Genomic DNA, 22,133 nt, shown 5'->3' on the forward strand with positions numbered 1-22,133 from the left:
AAGTGAAACGACAGTCCTTCATTCAAGTGCAGTCACAAAAACCATCAAGTGAAATAAATGCTTCGTAGAGTTCAAGTAACAGACACATCTCAACATCAACTGTTTAGAGGAGACTGCGTGAATCATGCCTTCATGGTCGAAACTTTGACTGGTGCTGTTTATATTACTTATATATATATTTTTTAGCTCAGTAGACAGAAAAATATGACACTTTACAAAACAGGTAATTCACACATTCTCATAGATCATCATATAATGTTTGCAGCCTGTCTACGTGCGGTGTAAATTTGAGCCATTTACATAACATACCGTAAATGTATATGTGTATACCTATAAAGTACCAATATCATATACAGTATCCATATCATATTCTCAGCTGTACAGTAGAGGGTTTCTGAGGAGCTGGTGCTATATTAAGCCCTACTGTCCCTCTCTCTGCCTTGAACCCTGTGTGACCCAGGCCTCCTGTGGGTGATCTTAACCTCACCTGTTCTGTACATGATCAGAGCCTGGGTGTCCACTGTGCTGCTCACTTGAGAAGTGTTGCGATGCTTCTGCAGGTTTGGAGATAAGAAGCTGATGTAAGAAGCTGATGTAAGAAGCTGATGTAAGAAGCTGATGTAATCAGCCACTTCTATTGCCCACACATGAGTCGGGCCCTGAGTTTTTACAGGGCATGTGACTTGACCGGGAAAAACTCTTTGTCCTACAAATGAAGCATTGAAAATAATATTCTGTGGGCAAAACATTCCATTAACTTCACTTTATCAGACACCCAGCACAGTCAGACACTATGCCCAATAACCATCTCAACAGCTATACAGAACATTCGCAACATATTCAGACCCCTTGAATTTTTCCACATTTTGTCATGTTAAAGCCTTATTCTAAAATTGATTAAATTGTTTTTTTCCCCTCATCAATCTACACACAATGCCCCATAATGACAAAGAAACATTTGATTTAAAAAAATGTTTTTTAGCTAATTTGTATAATAAAAAACACTGAAATATCACATTTGCATACTGTAAGTATTCAGAACCTTCGCCCCAGTCTGAAGTCATGTGCACTCTGGAGTGGGTTTTCATCAAGGATCTCACTGAACTGTGCTCCGTTCATGTTTCCCTTGATTCTGATTAGTCCTGATTAGTCTCATGATACTGCCACCACCATGATTCACCGTAGGGATGGTGCCAGGTTTCCTTCAGATGTGACGCCTGGCATTCAGGCCAAAGAGTTCAATCTTAGTTTCATCAGACCAGAAAATCTTGTTTCTCATGGTCTGAGAGTCCTTTAGATGCCTTTTGGCAAACTCCAAGCAGGCTGTTATGTGCCTTTTACTGAGGAGGGGCTTCCATCTGGCCAATCTACCATAAATGCCTGATTGGTGGAGTAATGCAGAGATGGTTGTCCTTCTGTAAGGTTATCCCATCTCCACAGATGAACTCTGGAGCTCTGTCAGAGTGACCATCGGGCTCTTGGTCACCTCCCTGACCAAGGCCCTTCTCCCCTGATTTCTTAGTTTGGCCGGGCGGCCTGCTCTAGGAAGAGTCTTAGTAGTTCTAAACTTCTTCCTTTTAAGAATGATGGAGGCCACTGTGTTCTTGGATCTTCAATACTGCAGAATATTTTTGATTGATACCCTTCCCCAGATCTGTGCCTCGACACAATCCTGTCTCGGAGCTCTACGGACAATTACAATGACCCGATGGCTTGGTTTTTGCTCTGAAATGTATTGTCAACTGTGGGACCTTTATATAGACAGTTGTGTGCCTTTCCAAATCATGCCCAATCAATTGAATTTGCCACAGGTAGACTCCAATCAAGGTGTAGAAAGATCTCATGATCAATAGAAACAGAATGCACCTGAGCTCAATTTCGAGTCTCACAGCAAAGGGTCTGAATACTTATTGTAAATAAGGTATTTCTATTTATTTATTTGTTTTTGCCTTTGATATTATGGGGTATTGTATATAGATTGATGAGGAGGAAAATGTATTTAATCCATTTTAGAATATGGCTGTAACGTAACAAAATGTGGAAAAGGTCAAGGGTTCTGAATAATTTCAGAATGCACTGTACTTAGCTATGAGCCCTGGCAGTGAATGTGAACCTGTGTGTGTGTTTCTCTCTGCTCTTCCCAGGAGCCTATGTGTGGACGCCCTGATCGAGATGTCCGATGAGAACACTGACTGGAAGCTGAGCTTCGATGAGTTCCTCAACTGCCTGAAGCCCGGCTTCAACCCACCTGAGAAGAGTGAGCTCCCAGACACATGACCGTTGACTCAGTGACTCTATGACGACAACACTGCACACCACTGCTGACACCACACATGTTTTTTCTCTCAGTTCATTACACAAATACCTCTATATCAACCTCTTAGACACATGCAGTCAGCATGCAGTACATTACATTACATTTACATTACATTTAAGTCATTTAGCAGACGCTCTTATCCAGAGCGACTTACAAATTGGTGCATTCACCTTATGACATCCAGTGGAACAGTCACTTTACAATAGTGCATCTAAATCTTAAAGGGGGGTGAGAGGGATTACTTATCCTATCCTAGGTATGTGTTTACAGTGCATGGGATGTACATATGTTAATCAAAATAGCAAATTCATTCACCACAACCATAGACAAACCCCTGTAACTCACCCTAACATACTTGAAATTCACTGCAACAAAAACATCTCAATGTGATTTATTTACAGACAACTGTATTTTTTCTTGGTCTTTTGTACTGTACTAAGTTGATCAGAAGTTGTGCATTAATGATGTAGGGGAAAGTTCAGTGTGATAGGAAGAGCGGTTCTGGGAGAGAGCCCTATGACTTCCCTCACAGCTGCAGCACACATTCCAGTCCGGAACACAGAACCTACCCTGGGGCCTCACCAGAGCCAAAGTCATAGATAATAGAGTGCTTTAACATACTGTACACACAGTCTATATCCTTCTAGTGCTCTCTTTCTGCTGCGGACTACAGCACTACTCAACTGCGCTAAATGTTTTATTTGGACATCTAGAACAAACCGATTCAAGTAAAACAGAGGATATTTAATCATTTCTGGTCACTTGAACAGACATTATTGTTAGATCCGGTGTGTATGCGAGGCACAAAATTCTATGTGCCCCCTCTTCTGCAGAGTGTGCCCTGGAGGATGAGACCTATAAGGATGGGGCTGAGACACAGGTGGAGTGTAACCGCTGTGTGTGTGCCTGCGGCAACTGGGTCTGCACCGCCATGAACTGCAATGGTGAGGATAGGCATACCAGTACAGACACACTGGCTCATCTACAAGTCACCTGAACCACATACTGGGCTTACAAATAAGAACTCAACACCTGTCTTTCTCTCTCTCCAATTGATCCTGTAATTCCTTCTTCCTTTGCATCTCTTTCTTAGATAAGACAGCGGTCGTCGAGGAGACCGGAGAGGCAGGGCAGGAGATGACCGAGGAGGAATGGAGCCTCCGTGTGGCCGAGCTCAACAAGCACCAGGTCAGCAATGGGATGTCAAAGTTCAAGGGACAGACCGGGCCGCCCTCCAATCTCCCCAGACATATGGGGTAGCTCTGGAATCTGTCTTTAAACAGTTGGGCGAGTTGTGCTTTATTGATGACTATCCTTGTGTGTGTGTGTGTGTGTGTGTGTGTGTGTGTGTGTGTGTGTGTGTGTGTGTGTGTGTGTGTGTGTGTGTGTGTGTGTGTGTGTGTGTGTGTGTGTGTGTGTGTGTGTGTGTGTGTGTGTGTGTGTGTGTGTGTGTGTGTGTGTGTTGTGTTGCTTTAGTTAAATTCACGAGGGAGTAGTTCTGGCTCTCCACAATAGCAGAGTCAGCGAGTTCATGTACTCTGTCCTCAAACAGAATATCTTCCAACAACAACTTACAGCCCTGTGGGCTGAATGTATTAATACAAAAAAGTGATCCAATATTGCAGTTAAGAACCGGTAGAGATCCCTACACAAGAGGAACTAGGGGACAGTCAATCTCCACACTGTGTAGAGTGAAATGGGGTATTGAGTGTGGCTATTTATTTGTAACTATCTAACTAGGGCTACATGGCATACAATTATTATTATTATTACAATATTTAACTCTCCTCCCACATATGCTTTCTCTCTCTCTCTCTTACAAAAACAGGAAACAGTGGAGAAGATGAAGGTCAGCACAAAGGAGGCCTAAGATACCTAAAGAAGGAGGGCGTGAAGGAAAGAAAGAGAGAGAAAAGGGCCATTGATAAGGCCCTGTGCTGTTCCTGAATTTACTCATATATTAATTATTCTAGCTTTTAGTTTATGTGTGTTAGATGCAGGGCAGTCAAGAGAATTTGGGGAGTTTCTTGAGTTAAGTACTGTCTTCATGTTCTATTGTTTTACTGCACCCCTGCACTAGGAATGGGAACATTTTTACTGCACCCCTGCACTAGGAATGGGGCCATTTTTACTGCTGACCTTTCAAATATTGTTTTTCTATCTATACATTATAAACACAGTATTTGTTGTTATGTTTTTTTTTGTTGTAAAATAGCAAGCGGTAAATAGTTGGCGATGAGAAACATTTGAGATGTTTGGAGTGAATTGTTGGGACACCTTTCTCCATCAAGGAAATAAAATCACCTTTAAAGTCCCTCCAGATGTGTTAGAGAAATGTTGAGCAAGACCATGATAGTGTCTCAGGGTAGGGGAAGGGGATGTCTTACTACTACTTGATACTACTTGACAAATGCACTTCTCCCTCCATGACTAGCAGCATAGTTTCAGGCCTTAGTGGATTGTCCCGTTTCGTTAGAATCCTTTGCTTTTTGGCAAATGTGTTTGCTTCTATGTACAATTTATTATATGCTTGATTTGGAGATCATATGTGATTGCAATGGCTCCTGTGCTGTATTCTGTCGGCTCTCTCTGGTGCTTGTTTTAGAAACATTAAAGCCTAGATTGTAGAATGAAAGCAACTAGCACCGATCACAGAGCTGAGTACAGCATGGAGAGAACTAAAAACCAAAGCCTGACGATGACTAGGATGTTGATGTACGAACCCCTCCAGGCAAAGCATTTCCCTGGACCCAGCAACAACACTATACCTGTGCTTGTCAAAGATCAGTCATAAGGATTAGCCTCGCTGTCAGCTAATGTAGCTTAGATGCATCTCTAACTCAGAGTGCATGCTTCTATGAAATAATGTGTGTCTGTAATGAAGGGGTGTTTTTGAGAGAATGTACTGCCTACAATTGTGTGGTGGTGTGTCATATTTGTTTTGTTATGTTTTATTTGTCAAAAATCCCACTTATCTTGAGAAATCGTTTCTGGTTATATCAGTGCCTTAAAACCCAAACATAGGCCTGCAGACACACTGTAGAGGTCTCGTGTCCTGCAACCTTTAAACCACAATTGGAATGGGCAAGACTATTCTTGGCAGAATTTTGGTATAGATTTTGGAGCTATGTGGTTTAGTCCTTGTTAAATGTTTGTGTAAAAGTTGAATAGCTAGGTTAAAACTAGGTTTATATTCTAAAATGAATGCAGAGTCTATAATGAATATGTATGTCAATAAAATAAAACCCATACAGTACTACAAATGTCTCAACCTCTCGTGAATGTGTGTGTGTGTGTGTATGTGCTTAGTGAAGGGGAGGAAATGTATGTTACATACATATTGGGATATTTTTGGCAATATATCGTATCATATAAATTTGACAATTTCGCAATACAATTTCACAATATTATTATTTTTAGCTAGTTTGCTGTACCTGTACAAAAACTCCAGTATTTCTCCTTCATAGCTTTGTTCTCCATCATCTTTTGTTCAATAAGGAGCCTATTTGATTTCACCAGTTTTATTTCCATGACTGATCAAAACGTGTTTTCTTGTGGCTCTCAGTATAGAATCACAGTACATATAGAATCGAAAGTATTGTGAGACTGGAGGGACATATCGTATCGGTACCTAAGTATTGTGATAATATCGTATAGTGAAGTCTCTGTCAGTGTTGTGTGAATGCGTGCCTGTGCTTGTATGTCTGTCTGTGATCCTTCATATCCAGACACTTCAATTAATCACATTCATGCGTCAGAGCTCAGTCTATACGAGAAGTGTTGCTGTTGTGGTTTTCTACAGAAACTCTAGCCTACATTCCATTGATATTGCTCCAAGAGGCAGTGTTCCAATGTCATCTGGTCCATACAGTGGCTGTAATTTGAGAACACCTTTTAAGTCCCTTAACATTCAAGCCTCGTGTGGTTTAATATGTGAACAAATGCCAAGTTTGTATAAAGTGCAAAGACAGTGTGTTCCCAGGATAGTAAAAAAAAAACAATGTTATCTGTAAAAAGTCTGATAATTCCTCATGTCATGTGTTTACCCTGAGACAAGCCTGCCAGTGGTATTTTAGCACAGGTCACAGTGACCTGAAGATCAATTCATTCTTCCATTCAGTCATCTGGTCCATACAGTGGCTGCAAAATGAACATTGCAAACAGTGCATATGTTTTGTATTCTCCTAGGCAGCATTGTGTTTTATGATGGATATGGGTGACTTGAGATTGCTTTTATAACCAGGTTGTGCAAGTCACATTTTCATTTTCAATCTACACACTCGTGGGCGTTCTTGCACAATGTAATACTACTGGATGATTGCATAATATCCAAGGGCAAGGGGACCAGGGAGCAGACTGCAAATTGAGTGCATTTACCACCGTCAACTTTCTCCCAGTTTTACTTAGTTATGCACCAATTACAACATTTATGCACCACTATTATTCTGTTTACTAGTAACCGGTGACAAACGTCGTGATGTTACTCTATAACTAGATCAGATCCAACTTAGATAATGCATGTAAACCAATGAAAGGGTTAAATTAGGGCGGAACTACTACTGGCCAACCCCGAAACATGTACTATATATATACTAAACAGTTGCTTTGTTGTACCAGCCAGGTTCTGACAAATCACAGTGAGCTATTCTACACAATCATCTTTTCCCGACACAGGTTGATTTATTTTCTGTCAGATGCAGTTGTAGCCCACTGCTTGGGAATACATTCTTAGCGACAATGTGGGTCGCCACCGTTCGGCTACTTCAAGGAATATTGATTTGAAACAGACGGAAACTCAGGGCCATTGGACTCCCATAAAGAGTTTGCAACCCCACGTTGTTCAGAATATTGAAGTAGCCTACACTGCGAAATGGATTTGCATGAAGGAGCCGCACACGGTCACTGTGAGGGTGTTTTAGACCTGTCGCGTCGGAATTTGAACAGTTTGAGCTTGGTCAATATCAGCGAGGAGCAAAAGAGGGACACCAAGCAGTTGTATCTAAGCTTCAATCGATTGGCCTCGCTGTCCGGATCAGTTTGCATGTTCTCCAACCTCGAGTTTCTGGACATTAGCAACAACGGACTATCGATCATCTGTGAAGACATTACTCGGTTAACCAAGCTCAGAACACTAATATCCAAGAACAACCATCTGGACGAATTCTCGCTGCCTAAGGAGTTTGGATCTTTGCCGTTGGAGGTGTTGAATCTAAGTGGCAATCGATTTGAGGAGATGCCAGCGCAGTTCCTGAAGTTGCAGCGGCTACAATCACTTTCCCTTGGGGGAAACCGATTACAAAGTATTCCTGCAGAAATAGAAAACTTAACCAGGTATGTAGACCACATAACTTGACGTGCACGGCCTCGCCAGCTGCTAAAGGAAGTGATGGGTCGTTCGCAAACGAACGGATCTTCTTGTTGAACGTCGAGGACCGAATCGTATTAGTGAAAGAGCTGTCCATTTTCAGGTCATAACGTTGTTCTGCGAAGTTTCAAAATAAGTATCTAGAGGGAAACAAATGGTGGGGAGAGCGCGTGAGTCTGGTCCACGCAGATGTTGTTTTTTTTCAGTGCATTTTTAGGGGGCAACTTCCTTTTCAGGCGATCCCACAGTGTGGCCAGTTAAACATGTCATTTCAACGCGAATTTCACAATCTGACATAATGGTATCCTATTTGGCTTTACATTGGCGATTTGCATTTGTTTCGTGATTCCAGGTCGATTTAAGCATTTTGAACAAAGAGCCGTCTGGGAGCCAAATGATCCGGCTCACGGAAACCGTTGAATGCCCATCACTATATAGCTACAGCGTTGTCTCATTAGCTTGTTACAATGTTGCAGTTAACGGTGGTTTCCACGAGATCGGCCCATAGCCAATTGACTGCGATCATAAAAGTTCAGGAAAACCAAACTTTGCTGCTTTTTTGTTGCTCAATTTAAGGTTTGGGTTATGCATAAAGTTAGCAGTGTGGCTAAGTTTAGGGTTAGGCTTAAATTCAAACATTTTAAAATAGGCTTGGTTTAAGATTTTGTGGCTGTAGTAACAAGTTACTATCGTTCCACAGTGATTGCATCACAACCTTTCACATAGTATCAGGCGGTTGACACTTTTGCTAACTATCACAATGACCAGCTTAGGCCTAGTTTGATAAGGTTTACGGGCGAAGAGTGAGTTCAGTGGGTACAGGCCATTTCAACTGCCATTGCTGCTGGGAGTTTGGGTTGTTGTGAAGGCTTAAGTGATGCCGTTACATCAATGCATAGAGATGGGAGCAAGCTGTGCTGTGCTGTCTTGTAGCCTAATTCCATGGATGCTTACCATTACAAAACAATGCACCCCCTTGATTGCCAGGACTATGGTTAAATGGATTTTAACACATCCTCACTCCTCCAGTAGGCTACTGAATCACTACACTGAAGCAGACTTGAAATCCTAACCTGTAGGTTTTTTAGGAAATGAAAACAGTATACTATCACAACATGCAATTACCATACAATCAGGCCTTGACCAACACTGGGCCTGGGTTCGCCAGAATAGATTTTGACCCTATGCTTGCTTACAGCTGCACTGGGGTCAGACAGGCTTCCTGTATAGATTAAGACACAGCGGTGCCAGATCGGGCTCGGAAAACGTACCTCAATCCAGGGATGAGAAATGCATTGAACTAACTCTGAATTGTCCCATTATCCCAACTGTTGCATCGAGAACATCTATACAAAAAACAAGCCGTCAATTCTTCTCTCTCCTTAATGGGAACTTGGAATACAACACATTTCTTATCCCTGGATTGTGGTACGTTTTCTGAACCATATCTCACACCAGCTCCGCAGTGTCTTAATCTAAACAGAAAGCCTGTCTGACCCCAGTGCAACTGTTATCAAGCGTAGGGTCAGGATCTATTCTGGCTAGGGTTGGGGCATGACTGACTGCCTAAGTTGCTCAGAGGAGGACATGACTATGGTTCATGTGGTGGGTATACACAGTAACAATTACAGTATACACAGTAATTGCGCAGTATACACAGTAACAGCCTCTGGGATGACTAACTCTTACTCAATTACACACACACTCACTTCCACATAGTCAAGTCACATGTGTATGCAGAGATGTCCTGACACACACATTCAAGCCTCTCGTGGTTTAATCTGTGAAAAAATGCCAAGTTTGTATAAACTGCAAGAGCAGTGTGTTCCCAGGATAGTAAAAAAACAATTATCTGGAAACAGTCTGTATTTCTGATGTCATGTGTTTACCCTGAGACAAGTTTGCCAGTGGTATCTTAGCACAGGTCACAGTGACCTACTGAAGATCAATTCATTCTTCTATCTACCCCAGCCCCCATACAGGTCACATTCTTCTGATATCAGTGAGCACAGTTTAGGATCTGACTATATAGCCAATTAACATGATAAAAGAGATGGCATTGTAAAGTCAGATCAGTGGAACTGGGATGTGGGTCATGTCAAGCGGTAATAAACAGTAGCCTATTTATAGACTAACCAAAGATAAGTGTGTAAGTACTTTGACTTCACCTGCAATAGATCCTGATTGGCTTTAATAGTTCACTAACCCTGACCCTATTGGCTGACTGTCATCAACTGATTTGATCATTGCTTTTTAGTGACATAACATACTTTTTATATGGGCAAATAAAACTCGTAGGAAGATGTAAAACTTTCCTTTTTATTCTACACCTGAGGGTGGTTTTAACCTTCTAGACTTGGACTTGTATCAACTCACCACCCAGGGCTGTTACTTGGGACATGTAGTTAAAGACACTGAAGAGGAACAATGGGTACATATTGAAGATGAGCATGTTCATACCCAGAGTCCTTTGTGTCTATTTTCGAAGGATAAAGCAAAGGACATTAACAACTTCATAGTTATGAATACTATAAGAATGGAATTAAATTACAGGTTTTATATCATTTCAATTTAAAATATTTTTTGACATTAGAGCAAACTGGAGGGAATCTTATTTGAGTCAGAAGTATATTCCAATAATGGGTAAGCTATACAAAACCTTGCAGAGAGCCTCATTTATTCACTCTTAGAGGAAAAATAAACTATTGGAACAAAGACTTTAAAAAAATAAGATATTGGCACAAGATGGCGAGAATGTTGGAACATAATTAACTAAATGAATTAATGAAAATGTTTGCTTATTCCAGTATGAACTAGAATGTATTATACAATTGCCAAAATTCCACAGCACAATGTGTACAACTAAAATGACTGTGTAATCCATGCCTTCTGGGAATGGTCTGAAGTCCAAGAGGTATGGGTGGAGTTCAATGTGGCTGTCAGAACTATTAGTCTGCAAATGTCAAGCCATGGCATATAACGATGTAGTAAGAAACTTCTTGTTAATCATCTTGAAAGATTTGTTTACTTTAACACTGGAAATCAACCAATCCTCCGTTAACACAATGGAAAGGTCATGCATCATTATCTAAATGCTGAAAGTGCTTGGGCGATGGAGAAAAACAAAATGGTGCAGTTTGAGGCCATGTGGCGGAGAGTGGGGTGTGAGCATGAGGGTCTGGGCAGATGTGATGTAGATGCTGTTTGTGTGATGTCATATTGTAGGTGTATTGTTGTTGTTTTTTTTTATCCTACAAAGGAAAGTGGACTCAGCTTCAAAATGGTATATTATACTCTGTAGTTGGAGAACGTTATACTGCTTTGAAAGTTGAATGTGTATCCCCACTTGAGAAGAAAAAGGCCCAGTACATACAACATGTATATTTAAAAGAAGAAAAAGGCCCAGTACATACAAAATGTATATTTAAAAGAAGAAAAAGGCCCAGTACATACAAAATGTATATTTAAAAGAAGAAAAAGGCCCAGTACATACAAAATGTATATTTAAAAGAAGAAAAAGGCCCAGTACATACAACATGTATATTTAAAAGAAGAAAAAGGCCCAGTACATACAAAATGTATATTTAAAAGAAGAACAAAAGTTAAAATGCAATTTGACACGGAGGTTGGAATACTACTGTAAACTTGTGAAAATGATGTTAATGCCCTTTTTATTGTAAGAGCTTTTTGAAAGGACTGCCTGAAATCTCGGCCAATTTTGGTGGGGTGGAGTTTTGGCCTTCCATGGTGACGTATATTTTGTTAATAGACCAATAAGAAAGAGTTTCAAATAAGGGTGGACAGTATCCAGATTTTCATACCGTTTGTGTACCGTGCTGGGGAATACTGTATTATCAGAAGTGCACACAGGGGGCACTATAAAAATACTAATTCATATTTCTTTGGAGGGGTACGCATAACAATTTGGGCAACAGGGATCTTGATCCAGGATGGGATTGAATGTCTCCGCTGTAACCCCAGTTCTCTAGTGATGCAGTGCCTTAGACCTCTATGCCAATCGGGAGGCCCCTTTCTGATCATTTTCATTGAAAATAATCAGTTATTTAATTGTTACCCAGAAACAGAACTCCAGGGGCCCCAGGGCTTGACTTCCAGGGGCCTCACCCGCTCGTGTGGGTTAACTGTACAGAGGAGGCCATTATGCGCCAAGGACACAGAATGGCCTCCTCTGTCCCAGTTGCTGCTGTCATCATTTCTGCTGACTGATCACTCCCTGTTTATCCCTTTCACTCCCTGTTTCTCTTTGCCTGCTGCTCCCTCTGTTCCTCTCTCTCTCTCCATTTTCCCAGTGTCCAGCTGTCCTTTCACTCGTTCTTCCTTTCAGAGGGAATGTGATGAAACACTTGAATGTGTACATTTCCGTTTTGAGATTTGTGGATAATACATTTATCTGATATTTTTTGAACTGCCTCAGTCAGTCATCTGTTTAGTATGGGACTACCCCACATGGTTGTGGTGTAGGCTAAGCAGCAGACATTTGATTACACTCGACCTAAAGTTCACTCTAGCCATGAGAGAATGTTTTGGACTCTCTACCTCTGGCGGCCCCTACGCAAGTCAGAGTAAACCCATGCAGGCTAAAGACAGAGCTAGAAATTCCGCCACTTCTCTGTGGTATGTGTACAGTGTGTGTCTCTAGTGTTTTCCCTTTCAAACTGTTTGTTCAGCAGCTCCACTGCTCGAGCCCTTTGATGCCTTTCACTCACTCTGTTAACACATCGCTGTCACATACAGCATCTATGTCAACATGTGGGAACCCCAATGTAGTACCGCTGTGTCAACATGTGGGAACCCCAATGTAGTACCGCTGTGTCAACATGTGGGAACCCCAATGTAGTACCGCTGTGTCAACATGTGGGAACCCCAATGTAGTACCGCTGTGTCAACATGTGGGAACCCCAATGTAGTACCGCTGTGTCAACATGGCTAGCCACATATACACTTGGAACTGCCCAGTAAACAGTATGTTATGGTGTTTTTAATGTCCCAAAGACCATCTGGGTTCATGCTGTACTTGTTACTGTCATGTTAATTGTCACTTGATATGATGCTAAACATATTTAAACCTCTCTGTCAGTCTGGAGCTTCTGTATTTGGGTGGTAACCTGATCACGTCGATTCCCCCTGAGCTGGCCAACCTGCCCTACCTCAGCTACCTGGTCCTGTGTGACAACCGCATCCAGGGTGTACCCCCGCAGCTCACCAGGTAACCATAACACTAACCCTATCTGGTGCATACTGCCACAGCTCACCAGGTAACCATAACACTAACCCTATCTGGTGCATACTGCCACAGCTCACCAGGTAACCATAACACTAACCCTATCTGGTGCATACTGCCACAGCTCACCAGGTAACCATAACACTAACCCCATCTGGTGCATACTGCCACAGCTCACCAGGTAACCATAACACTAACCCTATCTGGCGCATACTGCCACAGCTCACCAGGTAACCATAACACTAACCCTATCTGGTGCATACTGCCACAGCTCACCAGGTAACCATAACACTAACCCTATCTGGTGCATACTGCCACAGCTCACCAGGTAACCATAACACTAACCCTATCTGGCGCATACTGCCACAGCTCACCAGGTAACCATAACACTAACCCTATCTGGTGCATACTGCCACAGCTCACCAGGTAACCATAACACTAACCCTATCTGGTGCATACTGCCACAGCTCACCAGGTAACCATAACACTAACCCTATCTGGCGCATACTGCCACAGCTCACCAGGTAACCATAACACTAACCCTATCTGGTGCATACTGCCACAGCTCACCAGGTAACCATAACACTAACCCTATCTGGTGCATACTGCCACAGCTCACCAGGTAACCATAACACTAACCCTATCTGGCGCATACTGCCACAGCTCACCAGGTAACCATAACACTAACCCTATCTGGTGCATACTGCCACAGCTCACCAGGTAACCATAACACTAACCCTATCTGGTGCATACTGCCACAGCTCACCAGGTAACCATAACACTAACCCTATCTGGTGCATACTGCCACAGCTCACCAGGTAACCATAACACTAACCCCATCTGGTGCATACTGCCACAGCTCACCAGGTAACCATAACACTAACCCTATCTGGCGCATGCTGCCACAGCTCACCAGGTAACCATAACACTAACCCTATCTGGCGCATACTGCCACAGCTCACCAGGTAACCATAACACTAACCCTATCTGGCGCATACTGCCACAGCTCACCAGGTAACCATAACACTAACCCTATCTGGTGCATACTGCCACAGCTCACCAGGTAACCATAACACTAACCCTATCTGGCGCATACTGCCACAGCTCACCAGGTAACCATAACACTAACCCTATCTGGCGCATACTGCCACAGCTCACCAGGTAACCATAACACTAACCCTATCTGGGTGCATACTGCCACAGCTCACCAGGTAACCATAACACTAACCCTATCTGGCGCATACTGCCACAGCTCACCAGGTAACCATAACACTAACCCTATCTGGTGCATACTGCCACAGCTCACCAGGTAACCATAACACTAACCCTATCTGGGTGCATACTGCCACAGCTCACCAGGTAACCATAACACTAACCCTATCTGGTGCATACTGCCACAGCTCACCAGGTAACCATAACACTAACCCTATCTGGCGCATACTGCCACAGCTCACCAGGTAACCATAACACTAACCCTATCTGGCGCATACTGCCACAGCTCACCAGGTAACCATAACACTAACCCTATCTGGTGCATACTGCCACAGCTCACCAGGTAACCATAACACTAACCCTATCTGGCGCATACTGCCACAGCTCACCAGGTAACCATAACACTAACCCTATCTGGTGCATACTGCCACAGCTCACCAGGTAACCATAACACTAACCCTATCTGGCGCATGCTGCCACAGCTCACCAGGTAACCATAACACTAACCCTATCTGGTGCATACTGCCACAGCTCACCAGGTAACCATAACACTAACCCTATCTGGCGCATACTGCCACAGCTCACCAGGTAACCATAACACTAACCCTATCTGGTGCATACTGCCACAGCTCACCAGGTAACCATAACACTAACCCCATCTGGTGCATACTGCCACAGCTCACCAGGTAACCATAACACTAACCCTATCTGGTGCATACTGCCACAGCTCACCAGGTAACCATAACACTAACCCTATCTGGTGCATACTGCCACAGCTCACCAGGTAACCATAACACTAACCCTATCTGGTGCATACTGCCACAGCTCACCAGGTAACCATAACACTAACCCTATCTGGCGCATACTGCCACAGCTCACCAGGTAACCATAACACTAACCCTATCTGGTGCATACTGCCACAGCTCACCAGGTAACCATAACACTAACCCTATCTGGTGCATACTGCCACAGCTCACCAGGTAACCATAACACTAACCCTATCTGGCGCATACTGCCACAGCTCACCAGGTAACCATAACACTAACCCTATCTGGTGCATACTGCCACAGCTCACCAGGTAACCATAACACTAACCCTATCTGGTGCATACTGCCACAGCTCACCAGGTAACCATAACACTAACCCTATCTGGCGCATACTGCCACAGCTCACCAGGTAACCATAACACTAACCCTATCTGGTGCATACTGCCACAGCTCACCAGGTAACCATAACACTAACCCTATCTGGTGCATACTGCCACAGCTCACCAGGTAACCATAACACTAACCCTATCTGGTGCATACTGCCACAGCTCACCAGGTAACCATAACACTAACCCCATCTGGTGCATACTGCCACAGCTCACCAGGTAACCATAACACTAACCCTATCTGGCGCATGCTGCCACAGCTCACCAGGTAACCATAACACTAACCCTATCTGGCGCATACTGCCACAGCTCACCAGGTAACCATAACACTAACCCTATCTGGCGCATACTGCCACAGCTCACCAGGTAACCATAACACTAACCCTATCTGGTGCATACTGCCACAGCTCACCAGGTAACCATAACACTAACCCTATCTGGCGCATACTGCCACAGCTCACCAGGTAACCATAACACTAACCCTATCTGGCGCATACTGCCACAGCTCACCAGGTAACCATAACACTAACCCTATCTGGGTGCATACTGCCACAGCTCACCAGGTAACCATAACACTAACCCTATCTGGCGCATACTGCCACAGCTCACCAGGTAACCATAACACTAACCCTATCTGGTGCATACTGCCACAGCTCACCAGGTAACCATAACACTAACCCTATCTGGGTGCATACTGCCACAGCTCACCAGGTAACCATAACACTAACCCTATCTGGTGCATACTGCCACAGCTCACCAGGTAACCATAACACTAACCCTATCTGGCGCATACTGCCACAGCTCACCAGGTAACCATAACACTAACCCTATCTGGCGCATACTGCCACAGCTCACCAGGTAACCATAACACTAACCCTATCTGGTGCATACTGCCACAGCTCACCAGGTAACCATAACACTAACCCTATCTGGCGCATACTGCCACAGCTCACCAGGTAACCATAACACTAACCCTATCTGGTGCATACTGCCACAGCTCACCAGGTAACCATAACACTAACCCTATCTGGCGCATGCTGCCACAGCTCACCAGGTAACCATAACACTAACCCTATCTGGTGCATACTGCCACAGCTCACCAGGTAACCATAACACTAACCCTATCTGGCGCATACTGCCACAGCTCACCAGGTAACCATAACACTAACCCTATCTGGTGCATACTGCCACAGCTCACCAGGTAACCATAACACTAACCCCATCTGGTGCATACTGCCACAGCTCACCAGGTAACCATAACACTAACCCTATCTGGTGCATACTGCCACAGCTCACCAGGTAACCATAACACTAACCCTATCTGGTGCATACTGCCACAGCTCACCAGGTAACCATAACACTAACCCTATCTGGTGCATACTGCCACAGCTCACCAGGTAACCATAACACTAACCCTATCTGGCGCATGCTGCCACAGCTCACCAGGTAACCATAACACTAACCCTATCTGGTGCATACTGCCACAGCTCACCAGGTAACCATAACACTAACCCTATCTGGCGCATACTGCCACAGCTCACCAGGTAACCATAACACTAACCCCATCTGGTGCATACTGCCACAGCTCACCAGGTAACCACAAGACAACTGTAATATAACTCTAACACAATAATACTGCCACAAGACTGTGATAACCCAACCATATTCAAAGCATACCTCCACAACAACTCAACTGGTTAACAGAACCATATCCATCGTGGACTATCATAACCTAAATAAAGTCTAGATTTTTGTCTATAATACTCATAACAATGACCATGCCCCCTCTCTCCTCTCAGGCTCCACTCCCTGCGTTCCCTCAGTCTCCATAACAACCTGCTGACCTACCTGCCCCGGGAGATTCTCAGCCTGGTCCACCTGCAGGAGCTCAGTCTCCGTGGCAACCCCCTAGTTGTGCGCTTCGTCAAGGAAATGACGTATGACCCTCCGTCGCTGCTGGAGCTGGCGGGACGTACCATCAAGAGCCGGAACGTTCCATACTCGCCCTGCGACATGCCCTGCCACCTGCTGCACTACCTAGACCTGGCCAGCAAGTGCCCCAATCCTAAGTGTGCCGGTACGTTTACTACAACTAGCTTCTCATTGGACTGTGTGTCTGTATTTCTGTACCTGTCTTTGTCTTGTCTGTATATAATGTATTTATGTGTCCTATTTTAGTGTGCTTATTCTGTCTTTCTGCTTTCTCTCTCCACAGGTGTGTACTTTGACTCATGCGTGCGCCACATCAAGTTTGTGGACTTCTGTGGGAAGTACCGGCTGCCCCTCATGCACTACCTGTGCTCCCCAGAATGCACCTCACCCTGCAGCTCCAACCCCCAGAGTGACGCAGAGTCAGAGGATGAGATCAGCGTGCCCGCTGACCGACTGCAGAAGGTGCTGCTGGGATAGCAGGAAGTGGAGAGTCCTCTGGTCGTAACCATGATAAAGGAATTAAATCTGACCCCTCTGGTCTCTCGTGTGTGTGTGTGACGCTAGACTCACAGACACAAACACACATATGAGAGATGTCTTCAGAGGTGTGTGTGTCCCCGGGAACCTATTGACTGTCAGTAGCAATCTAAAATTGGGGGACAAATTGTGAGGGATCTCCTGGATAAGCATAGGAGGGCAGTAGAAAACATAACTATTGCCAACTTGCTATGTTAGCCATTGAAAGGGGTTTTCATGATTTTCAAACACCATCACGCCTTTTCTAAGAATCAGGATATGAACGATGTGAGATTTCCAAGTGCTGGAAAAGTGTGTGACCCAGTACTCTGTGAAAGCTTTGTTTTCTCTCACACACAGGAAGTCGATCTAGGTTGGCAGAGTGTGTATGCACACCTCACAGCACAATACACACATTTTACTGTGAAAGGAGAAGACTTAACTAATCTGACAAGATGCAATGAAAGTTGGTATTTCCAGCCCTGTGTTTTCTCTAAATATAGCCAGTTCTAGATGTATTTTGATCTGTGTGGGAACATTTCCACAATGTCCCCAGAAGGTCCATGTTCAAGGTGAACAGGTACTACAGTAGTTGGTCTTTAAAACATTATTAAGACTAAAAATGCTGGTCTATTGTTCCAATACTATGAAGAAGTGAAATTGAATGGAAGGAACAGCAACACACTACTTTTTGCACCCTGAAATATGTGACGATTCACCATTTTGAGTTTGTCTTTTGTTTCCTGGAAGTGATTTTCTATTCGTGATCCTAAACCAATGTGAAAAAAATCATATTTCTTTTGTAGCCTGTACTGCGCTTATACAAATCCATCATTCCACTGTCTGACACACATTGGCTCACACTAAAACAGTGCTTTTATTGAAGCTGACTTATGGAATATAATATAGTACTCATACAGGTCGACGATCTGTACTAAAGTATGTGCACTTTTCTCCTTTAATATAGACTGTACAGTATATAATATCACTAATAAAGTTTGATTTGCATATGTAAAATGTGTGGGATATCTGAATGGTCACCTGCTATGGTGAGGTATAACGTGCAACATCAGCTGATCTGTCTAGTTTGCTTATAGTCCACATCCCGTATCTGTTGAAGCAATAATGACTTCTTAGCTTCTGACGGCATTGTTTGCTATGTAGACTAAACTGTGTGGAAGAAGAATCGGTGAGCCTGTCATGCCAAATAGTTTTGTTTGTTTGACCACAAGTGTTCAGAGAGCTCAAAGTTCTGTGTCTGTCTGTCCTGCCCTCATTCAGGCCTGGGATCGCTTTAACTCTGACCCCCTTTATCTGTTCTCTCTGACACACTCATTTCACTGTGAGAAGCTGACAGGGTTGTGCTCCGAGTGCTCTCAATATCTGCTGGATATGAGTGTGATGTATTTGAGATGTTATCCACCCCCATGATTCCTTCTCCCAACATCAGGTATTTCCGAGCAGCCTACCTACTGTATGTTACATCAGCCAGGTGTGTGTGGAGCTGTTACATCTATTTCCTGTGTGTGTGTGTGTGTGTCAGCTGCAATGCGAGACAGAGACGCTGAAGCGGCCATGACGAAACAGCCAGAGTGAATTAAACAAGGAGAGGAGATGAGAACTCTGTCACCAGCCAACACAGGTCAGGAGTGGACACTCACAGATCACAAGTCACAACTCTGATACTTTGAAAACAAAACAGGGTAGTCTAAATCTTGAAGTCAGAATTCAGAGCATAACTAAGAGCTTGGGATGAGTTGGATCTCTTCCATCAGCACAGCTGCGACGACTCTTGTCTGTCAGCAGTAAATGGAAGAGAAAGACCCAAGATCCACAGAGTACCAATACTCTGGACAACTGAACTGCCTGCTGAAGGTAAAGACAGATTGTGTGTACACATATAGTATGTACTGTATGCAGGCTACTTCCATCTGATGTCTGACATTAGGGGTTTTGCTCTGCCCTATAGAGTCTACAATGCACGGTAGAGGTGATCTGTGGCTTGTGGAACAGTGGTTTGACAAGGCAGATTTTGATACTGTAAGCCTCATCACCTTTACTACACCATTCATTCAAATCAGCTCACCCTCAACACTATGACTTGGCTGCGTGTGCCTCAACTGATGAACATTCCTGACCTCACACGTGATGAACTTCATGTCTGTGCATACGCACAAACCCATGCATGCCCACGCACAAACCCACGCATGCCCACTCACAAACCCACGCATGCCCACGCACAAACCCACGCATGCCCACTCACAAACCCACGCATGCCCACTCACAAACCCACGCATGCCCACTCACAAACCCACGCAAGCCCACTCACAAACCCACGCATGCCCACTCACAAACCCACGCATGCCCACTCACAAACCCACGCATGCCCACTCACAAACCCACGCATGCCCACTCACAAACACACGCATGCCCACTCACTAACACACGCATGCCCACTCCACACGACGTCACACACTCCAGACCCTGACAATTGGACAATTGTCCTGGGATTAGCAGGGGACTGCTAATCTGCCGCCTCCGGGTTTCCTGGGGGAGGGGAGGTGGTGATGATGACACGAGGAGGGAGGGGTGTGATTGTCCACTGTTATGTAACCATGTTAGATCACCATGGTGATGAATAAATCATAGAAAAACATCTAAGATCACACGCCTCATCTCACTTCTGTCTGCACTCCTTTATCCTCCCACCTTTCTCTCTTGTTGCTTCTGCCTGCAAACTTCTTGTTCTACTCCTCTTTCCTAATCCATCTTTTCTCTCTCCTTATGTCTTTTCCAGCACCTCTCAAACCTCTCCATGCTGTTGTGATTTATTATAACCTCTCTCCAATCACCTCTGGCTCTATCTGCCTCTGGGTCACGTTGGGCATTCTGGATCTGTGTGGCAATCTCCTTCATGTGGCCAGAAGCCCACTGCGAGAGAGGCCTCAATTGCCCCTTTAGTGGAGGCAATTCAGTTACAGCATCAAGGAATAATATACACAACAGAGTGCAGGTCATCTAAGAACCTGGCAAAGCATGGAAGGGTTTCAGTGTTCCAGAGCCGGATTTGGGGATCTGGGTTGCAAACAGGAAGCGTACATTATCAGGCAGATCTGGACATGCCACAGGGAATGGTCATGATCCCTGTTTGGGGAAGGTCAGGGCGGGGCTGGAGTGGAGAGGGGGTTGGTGAAAGTATGTGATGCCACATTCTGAAGAACAATCCATTTCCGCCTATCAAAGGCGGTGGATTAGGAATAGAGAGTGGAACTCAGTGGAAACCTGGCGCACTCTGGATTCAATGCAGCACAGGAAAGGGTTTATGATATGGCAGGAAATGGGCCTCAGGATTACAAATCACAAAAACAAAGGGTTTAGCACTATCTTTTCTCACTTTATTTTGTCTTTGGCCCATTCATCTACAGTAGTTCAGTTCTCGTTTACATTCAATGTAATGAGAAGTTGTGTTTTAGAACAGATACAGAGACTGCCCAAGCACAGGGAGTTTCTCCAAGCACAGGGAGTTTCTCCAAGCACAGGGAGTTTCTCCAAGCACAGGGAGTTTCTCCAAGCATAGGGAGTTTCTCCAAGCACAGGGAGTTTCTCCAAGCACAGGGAGTTTCTCCAAGCACAGGGAGTTTCTCCAAGCACAGGGAGTTTCTCCAAGCACAGGGAGTTTCTCCAAGCACAGGGAGTTTCTCCAAGCACAGGGAGTTTCTCCAAGGACAGGGAGTTTCTCCAAGCACAGGGAGTTTCTCCAAGCACAGGGAGTTTCTCCAAGCATAGGGAGTTTCTCCAAGCACAGGGAGTTTCTCCAATCATAGGGAGTTTCTCCAAGCACAGGGAGTTTCTCCAAGGACAGGGAGTTTCTCCAAGCACGGGGAGTTTCTCCAAGCACGGGGAGTTTCTCCAAGCACGGGGAGTTTCTCCAAGGACGGGGAGTTTCTCCAAGCACGGGGAGTTTCTCCAAGCACAGGGAGTTTCTCCAAGCACGGGGAGTTTCTCCAAGCACAGGGAGTTTCTCCAAGCACGGGGAGTTTCTCCAAGCACAGGGAGTTTCTCCAAGCACGGGGAGTTTCTCCAAGCACAGGGAGTTTCTCCAAGGACAGTGTTTCTAATTTTCTCATGATCTTTTTAGTCAAGTTCAATCTCTCACTGCTCTCCAATAACATTATTCTCTCGTCCCCACCCACCCTCCCCTCCCTCTCATACCCATCAACCCTCCCTCTCATACTCCTCCCATCCACCCCTCCTTAAAAGAAAATCAAGTTTTCAAAATACAGAAATCATCCCCGTATGATGCATTTAGCATTATATGATGGAAAACGAAGCATCATATGATCCAAAATGCATCATACAGCAAAGACTTCTGTATTTTGAAGTAAAGGAAATATAT

At 44.3% G+C, this 22,133-nt stretch overlaps 2 protein-coding genes across 2 annotated transcripts in view; both read left to right on the forward strand.

Annotated features, from left to right (window-relative positions):
• The window catches only part of LOC124044132 (follistatin-related protein 1-like), a 38,605-nt gene extending 33,029 nt beyond the window's left edge, over positions 1 to 5,576 (forward strand). Inside the window, exons 8-11 of the mRNA XM_046363611.1 lie at positions 2,145 to 2,257; positions 3,151 to 3,261; positions 3,411 to 3,505; positions 4,146 to 5,576. Coding sequence (XP_046219567.1) covers positions 2,145 to 2,257; positions 3,151 to 3,261; positions 3,411 to 3,505; positions 4,146 to 4,187 — 361 coding nt within the window. The 3' untranslated portion in view covers positions 4,188 to 5,576. The remainder of the gene's footprint in view (positions 1 to 2,144; positions 2,258 to 3,150; positions 3,262 to 3,410; positions 3,506 to 4,145) is intronic.
• Positions 5,577 to 6,920: 1,344 nt separating this feature from the next.
• Positions 6,921 to 18,754, forward strand: lrrc58b (leucine rich repeat containing 58b). The gene is made up of 4 exons (XM_046363612.1): positions 6,921 to 7,648; positions 12,781 to 12,909; positions 17,089 to 17,366; positions 17,505 to 18,754. The coding sequence occupies exons 1-4, from the start codon at positions 7,188 to 7,190 to the stop codon at positions 17,696 to 17,698; spliced, it is 1,062 nt and encodes a 353-aa protein (XP_046219568.1). The 5' UTR covers positions 6,921 to 7,187; the 3' UTR covers positions 17,699 to 18,754.
• The last annotated feature ends 3,379 nt before the right edge of the window (positions 18,755 to 22,133 follow it).

Source organism: Oncorhynchus gorbuscha, linkage group LG09, assembly GCF_021184085.1.
Source record: "Oncorhynchus gorbuscha isolate QuinsamMale2020 ecotype Even-year linkage group LG09, OgorEven_v1.0, whole genome shotgun sequence".
Lineage (NCBI taxonomy): Eukaryota > Metazoa > Chordata > Actinopteri > Salmoniformes > Salmonidae > Oncorhynchus > Oncorhynchus gorbuscha.

Bases quoted from the DNA above. Each gene is read 5' to 3' on its own strand.
- lrrc58b (XM_046363612.1), top strand. From the start codon at position 7,188: ATGGATTTGCATGAAGGAGCCGCACACGGTCACTGTGAGGGTGTTTTA. The intron at 12,910-17,088 runs GTAACCATAACA...CTCTCCTCTCAG, and splicing joins GTACCCCCGCAGCTCACCAG to GCTCCACTCCCTGCGTTCCC. The intron at 17,367-17,504 runs GTACGTTTACTA...CTCTCTCCACAG, and splicing joins CCCCAATCCTAAGTGTGCCG to GTGTGTACTTTGACTCATGC.